Source organism: Venustampulla echinocandica (assembly GCF_003357145.1).
Source record: "Venustampulla echinocandica strain BP 5553 chromosome Unknown scaffold_15, whole genome shotgun sequence".
NCBI classification, from domain to species: domain Eukaryota; kingdom Fungi; phylum Ascomycota; class Leotiomycetes; order Helotiales; family Pleuroascaceae; genus Venustampulla; species Venustampulla echinocandica.
In genome coordinates this window covers 176538-187673 of record NW_022474220.1, presented here as the reverse complement: position 1 = coordinate 187673, position 11136 = coordinate 176538, and the positions used below count along the sequence as shown (strand labels likewise).

General features: G+C 49.1%; 2 protein-coding genes across 2 annotated transcripts; one reads left to right on the top strand and one right to left on the bottom strand.

Moving 5' to 3' along the window:
• Window positions 1–352: 352 nt before the first annotated feature.
• On the top strand, window positions 353–4640 carry BP5553_10433 (uncharacterized protein; the record flags this gene model as incomplete). The annotated part of the gene is made up of 3 exons (XM_032019056.1): window positions 353–526; window positions 696–1291; window positions 1340–4640. The coding sequence occupies 3 exons, from the start codon at window positions 353–355 to the stop codon at window positions 4638–4640; spliced, it is 4071 nt and encodes a 1356-aa protein (XP_031864763.1).
• A 3075-nt stretch (window positions 4641–7715) lies between these two features.
• BP5553_10432 (uncharacterized protein) lies at window positions 7716–9775 on the bottom strand (the record flags this gene model as incomplete). Its single annotated transcript, XM_032019055.1, has 4 exons — window positions 7716–8927; window positions 8974–9059; window positions 9125–9179; window positions 9254–9775. The coding sequence occupies 4 exons, from the start codon at window positions 9773–9775 to the stop codon at window positions 7716–7718; spliced, it is 1875 nt and encodes a 624-aa protein (XP_031864762.1).
• Window positions 9776–11136: the final 1361 nt, after the last annotated feature.

Below are 11136 nucleotides of genomic sequence, written 5' to 3'. Positions count from 1 at the left end.
ATTGGTCCGGCCCGGCCCCAGATTAACTTGGTTACTTGGTATCTTCAGGATTGTCTGCTCCAGCTCCAGCTTCAGCTTCATCTCTTCTCCTTCACCCATTTTTCGGTCGCAAGCACCGCCAGAAATCCGAATCTATACTTTTCTGGGCCGCGACGAATCTGGTTTCTGTTTTACCGCACGTATTGCCTTCGCGCGGGCTCTACCTGGTTTGAGCGCTTGAGCGAGCGAGCTCCTCGACAAGCTCCCCGAAGGGTCCCGCGACTCCTTTGTGTTGCCATTCTCTCCACGCGCTCCACACCAAACAATTACCGAAGGCTAGCAACCAACGCGTCAAAGCTGCATGCTATAGAAAATGGCGGCAGACGGTAATGGACACCTGGCAGAGCCGGGCAAGAAAGGGAAAGGGAGAGGGAAAGGCGTGAATGGATATGCGAATGGGCAAGCCGACTCTGCAAAACTTAAGACAGCGGCCCCCAAGCTGAAGAAGAAGCGCCGCTCCACTCTCTTCAGCATACCTACTAGGCATGTTATATTCCCTATGATTTGACAGGTTCGCAAAAACGAACTGCTAACAAGCCCCCTTTAGACTTTTAACTTGGTATATAATTATTACCGTACTATTTCGATGTCCTTCAACGCCCGATCTCATCACAGATATCTCTCCGAGAATATGCAAGCCATATTTCGAAATAAAGTCCGTCATTTCGCCGTATCTAGAGCCATATTACAACATATACGCTGCACCGTACGTTGATGCAGCGCGACCGTACTACGAAACCGTAGATCAGAGGATAATATCTCCAGCTATTAGCTTGGGGAAGAAGTACGGCGCTCCTCGCGTTGCGCAGGCACAAGCATATGGCCATGCCCAATGGGAAAAGAATGTGCAACCGCAAGTGTTGAAATACCAGAGCGTTGCGAGGGAAAAATACGATCAAACATTAGGTCCCCATGTTGATAGCGCCATCGCAGCTACCGCTCCATACTATGACATTGCACGGACAAACGCATTTCAGACATATTATGGGCATATTCTTCCCACCTACCAGACCATCCGGCCCTATGCCATCCAATCCTACAACATATCTAGCCACTTTGTGGTAAATACTGTTATTCCGTACTCGAAGTGGGCATGGACGACCGGAGCCGTATTCTTGGATCGGACAGTCTGGCCGAAAGTGCGAATCCTATACGGGGAGAATGTAGAACCACAACTAGTTAGAATCGGGGAGCGGCTTGGGAGGTACCGGGACGGCAAGAAGTTGAAAGCAGTTGTGGATGAGGTCGATAGGTAAGGAGCTCAACTGTCCTTGAAATATTCCAACTAACGCTACAGTAGCTCTTCGTCTATATCATCTATCTCACAGGTATCGTCCTCTATTGAGCCATCCATCGAGTCGGCCGATTCAACAACCGCTGCATCAGCAACACCAACTCCACCACCGCCTTCGCCCGAGGAAGCCCCACCCTCGCCGCCGCCAACAAACCAGGAGGTGCGCGAGAAAGCTCAAAAGATCGTTGCCAATGATCTTAAAACCTGGCAGGAGAAATTTGCCAAGGCTGCTGATGAAGGGTCTGACGAGCTAGAAGAGCGGATGACTGAAATCTCAGAAAAACTTATTGAGAAGCAAGCACATGGTGTTGGGGATGCACTTGTCGTGCAGTTGGAAGAGACGGTCAAATCGAGTCTTCAGGCGCTGAAAAAGGATATCATCTCTATTGTCAAAGGCTCAATGGATAACGAAGCGTCCGAAGAGGCGCTCGCAACTGCAGTCCGTAAGGCTGGTATCGCAATTAAACCGAAGGCGCAAGCTGTCCGAACCTGGAGACAAAATTTCGACCAGGAGACAAATATCTTAATCGGCAAGATTGCATCGGACACTTTTGAGATACTCGATCATATCCGGGACTTGGGCCTGCAAGAGGTTGGCATGCGATGGGCCTGGACCGACGGCATCACGCACAAGGACTGGGCCAAGTACCACAAATTGAAGGGGAAATTCGACGAGTGGCGCATAGATGTCGAGAAAACTGTCGTTGAACATCCAGGCCTAGGTAATGCTCGAGCTGCATCCGAAGAAATAGAAAATACAGCGATGACGATCGCTGAGGAAGCCGCAAAGGAGTTAGCACGCCTCAAGGAGACAGGACGGTGGAAAATATCAGCTGGCGATGCTAGCGATGACTTCAGCACTAAACACATGCCAGCAGCAGCCGCCTCGGTGAAGCACAAGGTTGTGGAGAAGATAAAGGATGCCAGTGAGGCTGTAGCAGCACCCTCATCTCAGGGCACCATGGAATCTGTAGCCTCTGCAGCTAGCTCATCCGTTGCCGAAGCCATTTCTTCCGCATCATCTACAGCTGCATCCCAAGTTAACAATGCCCAGAGCGAAGCCTCTGTTGGAAGCTCAATCGTGAGCGATATTGTTGACGATGCCGCTGATTCTACCATTGAAACCAAACAAGGGAGCGTTGAGAGCATTGCGTCTGTGGCGAAGGCATCTGTGAGTAGCATCGTTGATCAACTGTCAAGCTCGGTCATAGGAACATCTCAGGGTACTGTCGAAAGCGTTGTTTCAGTCGCCACGGAAAGCGTCAGCAGTGTGTCTGAGAAGCTATCCTCTTCCATTGTTGACGAGCAGTCAAGATCCATGGAGAGTTCCTCGAGCGGTAGTAAATCCGCTGCTGCTGCTGCTTCAGATTCTGCTTCGAGAATCTCGGATGCCGCAAGCTCATCAGTTTCCATTGGCAGCAGCACGCTTTCGAGTGCTTCCTCCGATGTATCTAGTTCACTCAGTTCCGCAACATCGTCTATTGCAAGTTCACTGTTGGAACATTCTGAGCAGGAAAATAGCTCAATAAGCTCAGCGGCGCCTTCGGCATCTGACACAGCTTCTAAGAAAGTATGGGGTGGTGCAATGGCGCAAGTCGTTGAGGCTAGACAGATTGTGTACGAGGACATCATTGAGGACTCTGACGACGAGACTTACAGTGAGATGGAATCTGTCGCTGCGCAAGCAAGCCAAGTCTACAACAACGCCCTCTCAAGAGCTGCGGAGCGTTATTCTCAGGTTCGCTCTATAGTTTCGGCGCAGGTATCGGGTGAACCAAAACCCGTCCACGCAGAGATGTTCAGCTCTGTCGAAGCCGCGTATTCAGATTCGGTAGCAGCTGCAAGCTCCAGACTGCAGGCTGCCATTTCTGCGGCCTCAACAGCTGTGTACGGAGCGCCTCCAGGCGCATTAGAATCGATTTCATCAGTGGCACAATCGCGATTGGCAGAAGGCCTTAGTGCTGCATCCTCTCGCTTCCAAGAGGGCAAGGCCTATGTAGCTGCCACCACTGCTCGTCCCGCTCAAAAACAAAAGCTGCTTCTTCAGATGCAGGAACAATATTATGCAGGAGTTGGAATGGCCCATGCACGTTACTCGGAATTTATTGAGGCAGTTTCTTCGGCTGCAATGCCGACACCAACAACCTTCCATGAAAGCTTGTACAATAAAGCCAGCTCAAATATCGTCGGCACACCGACTCATGGATACGAAAAAGCCTTGAGTACTGCTAAGGCTTTCTACTCAAGCGCCCTGTCCGGCGCTTCTTCAGAGTTTAACCAAGTTCTGTCTGCCGTTTCATTAGCTGGATCAACCCAAGAGGTCATTCCTACCTCGAGCTTGGCCGCAGCGGCATCATCGCGATATAGCGCCGCGGTTGCCGAAGCTTCAAGTTCCTACTCAAGCATCTCATCAGTGATCGCTGATAAGATACAAGCGGGGGCATCCCAAGCATCCACCGCCATCATAGGCAGCGAAACGCCTATGACCGAATCAATTGCATCACGTGCTAGCGAAAACTGGGAGGCTTTGGTCACCAAAGCCAGCAGCCAAATATACGGTGCGGCTACGCCTTACTTCGTCACTCGGCGCCTTCTTTCGGAGGCCCAAGAATATGCGGCTCAAGTTACCGATGCGGCTGCTTCTCAGTACTCCGCTGTTCAGTCTTTAGTCAGCGAACTTGTATCCGGCAAGGAGCCTGACTTTACAGAAAGCGTTTACAGTAAGCTCAGCTCTGCATATTACACCGGTGCTAGTGCTGCAGCATCTTCCGCGTCATCGTATGCAAGTGAGGCATACGCATCAGCAGCCTCAGTCGTCGGGTCCGCTTTCATCCCTCCCCCAACCATCGAAGCCATCCTCGACTCAGCTTCGTCACGAGTCCATGACGTAGTAGAGGCAGCAAGTGCCCAAGTCTACGGCACGAGCACAGGTTACGCGGAAGCAGCCTCGAGCTCCATTGCTGACGCCGCCGCATCTGCACAAAAAGCCATCTCGGAGGCAATTTATGGTACTCCCACCGGCGCATTCGAGTCTGTTACAAGCGCTGCTGGTGATACTTACGCATCAGCTTCATCCGTAGCAGGCGAAGCATATTCGTCCGCTCAGGACGCTGCAGAGAGCGCCCAATCCAGGCTGTCTGGTGCGGTTGAATCTGCGAGGGCGAGGCTGGCTGACTTCGCGGCCTCGGCTGACGAGGGCGCCAAAGAGTATGTTAAACAGGCCAGCGAGGGCCTCGAGGAGTTCGCTAGTAGCGCCAGCTCTGCCGTTGGTGCGGCACCAACGGCGAGTGCTAAAGATGAGCTATGAAAAGCATCCTTCGACTCCTGTGCTGGCTGTCGGATTGTTCGCAGATAAATTTGTGAGAGTCTACACAATATTCTTATCCGCAAATATCCTAGCAGCATGGATAGAGTATGTGTTGTACCACATATGATGGAGTGGAGATAAAAGTAAATAATGGTTATGAAGACGGGGCTGGTGAGAAGACAGGATCTTTTCCGCGTTGCCAGAGGTTGTGTCAACCAAACAGTGGAAGAAGTGAGCTTTGCTGTTGTTCTACTGTCACTTTTTGGTAGTACGGGTATAAAAGAGTGTATGAAGTACGAAGTACAAAGAAATATGCAGACAGGTCTCAAAAACTCTCTTTTGTTGGGCTATCCATGTGGTTTAGCGTTGGTTTTCTCCTTTTGGTGCCAAATCGGCGCGAGCATGCGGTCGAATGTTGGTCTTGAGCGATATCCCCTCTTGTATGTATACCTAGCCTTATGTTTTATATGTGCGTATGCGCGATGAAAACCAAAATATCAATTAGTTCGATCGTTTGATTATCATATGAGGATTTCCCAGCGTGACTTTGCGGATCTAGTGTAGGCTAAGCTATTTGCAAATTTATAACGTAGTGGTTGGGTACAGTTGGCTAGTGAATCAGGATCTCAACTCGAATACTCCTGCAGGCACGGAGACTTCTGGAGGAATTGGCTGAAAGGAATCCCGATCCTGTTATTCACGTGGATAATAAGACATGGGACGAGGAAGAGCTCACCGTAGCCACAGCATGCTCCACGCATTATGTCCGCGTGAAGACGGCAGATAATGGAATCCCAAATTCTCGGGATGACCACGAATAAGCTTTTGATTTGAAATCGACACAGTGCACGAGACACAGAAATAAGCTATCTTTCAACGATGGGGATTGGCTATATGGAGTATGAGATATGCACCTCTGAGACAAGACAGAGGAGGCTTCAAGTAGATTTCGTAGTATCGTACATAGGTATACGTAGACCCTTCTGTACTTGTAGTACGTAGGTAGTAAGTAGTAAGCAGAAGGGGATTACGTCGACAGGCGCTCAGCCCCCTAATGTCTCGCCAAATTCCGGGGGGCTGTGGCTATGGCATCTGTAACGCCCAGCTAGCGACCTTGTTCAGACAAACCTCAGTAGTGCTGACGGGAAATGCGCCCTGCCTGTCGTAAAGTGCCTCGCGTCTGGCCAGATACAGGGCGTTCGCAATGCTTATTTTTATTCGCTCTTGGTGAACACTGCCTTGATTAATAATTATTGGCTCGCCAGCCTGAAACCCCATCTGCAAAAGCAGGAACTGTACATATTTCGCAGGCCACTTAGCGGCTCGAGCCGCCCTCCTATTGACCACCCACAGCCCCAATATTGACCCGACCAGTTGCATGTCAGCCTCATTCAGCGCTGCACCACAGCTACTTATATGCCTCAGTATCTTGCGACAAAAAGAATCATCATTTCAACACAAAACAATTTCCAAGGAAATAATATTCTCGCTGTTATATACCATCATCTCCAGTGGCATCCTTTTACTCAGACACCAACAAACCTCTCGCACTATAGCGGCCCCCATATCTGGGGCACAGTCGGTATGTACAATGCCCCAACCCACGCATATCACAAAGCAGTGTACAGTTTCAACTAACAAAATAAGTGCGCCAACAAACCTCTTTTACCTCTCCTTCTCCATACTCGATTCCTCTCACGAGTTTATTCCACCACCAAGAAACCGGAACAACCGCTAGCATGCCGGGTGGGCACGAGCTAGGCGGTATAGCAAGCGGGATAGATGCTGCGACAGTAGGACGGAGGAACCCATGTCTGAGGGGGAGACATCTTAGGATGCGGCGCTTCTGAGTGAAAATTCAAGGATAGCCGGATGCCACTGTCGTGCGATTCGAGAGGCCCTTGCAACGACTGCCTCGAGGTCCATCTCCGTCGATGAGGACAACCGAAGGGTTCCCGTATATGGCCAGAGCAAGGCCGGCCGGCGTATAACGGGATAATCACGGGAAGGAGATGTACTCGGCGTCATTTCACAGCATGTATGCCATTTTTTGCTTTGGATTTTTGTTCCATCGGGAATGCGGATTTTGCAGTGCTTATTTTTGTCGATGTGTGGGGGTTCTGCAGATATGTGCACCCTGGATGTTTTATTTGGGATTTTGATTTCGGATTTGGAATTCACAATGTCGGGTTTCAGAATGGGCAATAGTTGGATATTGGCAACCGGGAAATACAAATACAACACATGTTTAGAACATCAAGTTACCCTTAACTATACGTATTTTGTGAGACATTTTGGGTAGAGGGTTTCATATACATAGGTATTGTATGTAAGGCTACGAACCGGAGCATGCTTAACTTTAACCATATTTTGATTCGTTCAAAATTAAGTTTCTTGTCTCTCTTTTCACCTTTTGTTTGGATTATATAATTAGAGGTACTAAACCACTGTAACCAATATGAACGACTGCGATTTCTAAACTAAAGATAATTATATAACGTTTCGGTCTAGAGTTGGCTCCTCCTCACCACGTAACATTACTAGTACCTGGGTACCAATCCTGGTTCTAGGCTCAAAAAAGGTAAGTTTGGGCACTTGGCAAGTGTTGGCGTACTGTCTTCTGTACTGTATTTTCTTGCTAACATGCCCAACTCTGGTGGCCGTTAAATGACAGATAGCAAAAGGTGCGACATGCAACAAAAGCTCCGCCCCTCGTGGAAAATCACGCTACTAGCAGTACGTGGTACGAAGCACAAAGTAACTCCCTGGACTTCCTATGCATTAGATAAGAATTCACTGCTTTGCGTAAATCTATAACATAATGACACTATCAGCGACGAATAATTATACTCACCTCTTTTAATCGCAGTCAAAAGACATGCCAATACCACTGTCTCTGTCACGTGAAGTTCAACTGTACCGTATAGAATATCCCGAAGATGGAACGACTTGTTGAAGTTTTGAACAAGGTTTTATATCTCAATAATTAACTACTTGGCACCGAGCCTATGCACAATATTCGTTCTCTACAAATATACATATTCACGCCTCCACTTTTCCTTTCTCAAAATATCCTCACATCGCCCTCCCTACCCCCGGCGTACCAATCGAAGTCCTATCGACCTCAATTCTCGTTACATTACTCTTCCTCCTCGAACCCCCAGGCGTGCTATTATCACTCCCAATCCTACTCGTCCTATCCCCAGGTAAAAACCGATCCAATCCCTGCACAAACCCAATTTCCCACTCTATACTCCGAGCCTTTCCTTGATTCGAGCTAAATCTACTCTGGAGTCCGGGTTTGGGATTGCGGGGGAGGCCGAATGCACCTCTTGAGCTTCGAGAAACGATGGAGTTGCGTTGGGTTTGATTGCTAGCGGAGGCTTCTTGTATCGATTCGAGCCATTCCGCCGTTGTGCGGACGGGATTTCGTGAAGCGGGGAGTTGCATGTTGTAGCCTTGGGCGACGGTTGCGGTGCGTAATTCCGGAGGTGGGGTGCGCAGAGGTGGGGAGGGAGTCTGGTTAGGTATTTCGTCTGTCCAAACACTGGCAGTTGATTCGCGATATCTGGTAGGATTCTCTGGAGGTGGCTGTTTTGGTATGGAATCTGAGTTTTCTGGACTGAGAGGCTTTCGTGTTAAAAAGCTTTTTATCAGTTGTTTGGCTGCGGGTATGGTACCGCTCTGGGAGATATTGGGATTAGGGTTGTTGAAAAGTGTGCTTCGTTCTTGTTTTGGACTTTGCGGTGGATCAAAACTGCGTAATGGAGATTTGATCTGCCCGCCTAGAGGTGACTTGGACTCGCTGTCGGTAGGAAGCTTGATGGAGCCAAATGGGGACACGCCATCTTGCACTCTCAGCCAGGATCCTAGAGTAGGAGGCTTCGGGGGCTGCGTTGGGTTCCAGGCTAGAGATGTAGTCTTAACATCCCCTCTTCTAGGAGTATTAGGGAAATCAGACAGCGACGCTTCGGAGTTAATTCTCTGACTCTTTCTCGTCACGTTATAAGCTGATTGTGAAGGGGCGGCAGTAGTTGCAATCTCAGCTGAAGTAGGGAATTTAGGATCTGAGGGAAATCGAGGGGAGAGTGATTTATTCTCATCTCGTGACCGGCGTTTTACTAATTTCTTATGTCGTATTATGAGGAAGTAGATCAGGATCGTTATTAATGTAGAGGCGATAATGCTGCCAACAATTGCTAATGCTGCTTGGGTAGCAGTCACTGCTGCCGACTGTGACGCCGATACTTGAGCGGACGCTTCGGAAGCTGAAGATGATGCTGCTGCCTACAAATCATTAGATCAATCCACCGTCATGGAGATGCAAACTTACTCCAATAACTGCCAGAGAAGCTTGTGCGCCTAGGGTAGCCGCTGCTGCAGCGGAAAGAAATGATTGTCCAGCAGAGGCCGCAGAGCCTACAAGGGGGCCATTAGAATCATTATTCCGGGGATTGGTATTATCCAAGGGTAATTAAACATACCAGTTGCCGCTGCTACTGCAGCCCCAGCTTGAAGTATTGCACTCGAAGCTTCGGCCTGTATAATGTATTAGACCAAGCTCTACTCATGACCTCATACTAGGAAGTATTATATTTGCGGACAAAACGTACCTGTACAGACGACGCACTAGCCTGTGCTGTGATTGCAGACCCATTTGCGCGAGAAATGGCTGCTGATGCAGAGGACTGGACACTAGCTACGACGGAGTTTGCTGAAGACACGGATTGTGACGCATCTCTAGAAGCAGCCGCAATAGATTGGGAAGCGCTCTGTTGCGCTTGTCGTATCGCGTCGGAAGCTGATTGCCCGGCTTCACGCGAAGCTTGAGAAACTGATTGCTGAGCTTGCTGTATGGATTGGGAGGCAGATTGGGAGGCTTCCCGGACGGCCTGACTCGCACTCTGTTCAGCTTGCTGGCAGTTATTATCTTGAGGTACCGGATCTCGTCGACGAAGATCTGGAGGTGGTGTAATGAGTGGCGACTGGTCTTGAACTGTGACCTGATTTATGACTGTCGCTGTGGGGATACCTAACGTATTGCTGAGAGTGTCCTCCCCGTGTGGTTGGTGCATGTTGCTTTCGAATAAGTGATTAGGTGGTAGAGAACCATCTCCTTGAGAGGAATTGGGCATCATGTGTGTGTCGAGTATGGAATCCGCTAACTGTGCATTAAAAAATGTATATCAAAGTATGAGGTTTTCGAAAAGCTTCATGACTGGCAGAGCAATACAGAATGACGAGAATATCAGAACCGAACAGGCAGAAGCTGGATAGACAGAAGAGTAGATTTGGAATTGGACTTGGGAGCTATCGCAAGTCTAGGTTTCCCCACGAAAGTGACTTTGTGACACTGCACAAACCGTGGGGTTTTCTATGGCATGAGCAAAACCGACCGTCTGTCGCGGCTAACAGGTGCATACTCGGCGATCAAACAATGAATTATGGGAGGTGGAATCTGATAGATACGTTCCCGAGTGCCATAAAAGATTCTGCTCGGCCAACCGTCGCCGAGTCGAGCCAGTGTTTGTTCAAATGCGCTATGTTGGCAGTTTCAGGGCGAGTAGATCCGACGGCCGAGTTCATGCAACAGAACACTACAGGGACCGGGCCAATAGAAATGCTCCAGCGGCAAGTAGGACGATGCCACTGTCCGAGCACTTGTCGGATCCTGAGATGCGATAACATATCAGCGAGCCCGCGGAAGATTTATGGGGATGTCCTACGTACAGTGGTACGTGCGAAGATTGGATGATGAACGACGACGAGGAAGTGGTCGTGGTGTTGTTCTAGATACGATGATTAATTTAGCGACAAGCCTCGGAGCTAACAGCAGTTGATAGCTGGTAATCAATACCTACTATCTCAACCATCCCTCTCCTGTCCCCTCATGCTGTTTACAACTTCACTTCAACCCTGCCGATCCAACGAAGTACTTACAAATGCATTTAACAAATGCATGGTACGCATAATAAAAGCGTCGTTCATGAAAACACAATGTTCAACGCACGTTTCACCCGTACAGCCTTACCAAAGGTTATCTTCCACTAACAGGGGCTTGGTGCAAGCATTCTGCAGCAAAGTCAAATGCGACGCGGCTTGAAGTGGCCCGAGACATCGCTGGAGAATCACCTGGACAATGCGACTGGATGCTGAGCTAAGATAAGATATATGTCTCTATTCAAACCCGTGTGTTTATATAATCAATACCTGCTACTCTGCAGCATTCCAAATGCTTCAAAACTCCATCGTATTTAGCCCTTCAAATCATAGGCCTCCTTTGCCTGTCTTCTCTTGATGTAACACCGAACAGCGCAGTTACCTCCCAGTCTCGTCCATGTGGACCCGAATTTATTCATGTCCACGTCGGCGGAGCCCTCCTCGTCCATATTATAGTGATAATATATGAACGATATGTTCTTGTTCTCGCAACACGTGGGAGATGGGAACTTGGGAACTTCCAACCTTTCCCGTATCCGCAGTTGCAAAGGCACAG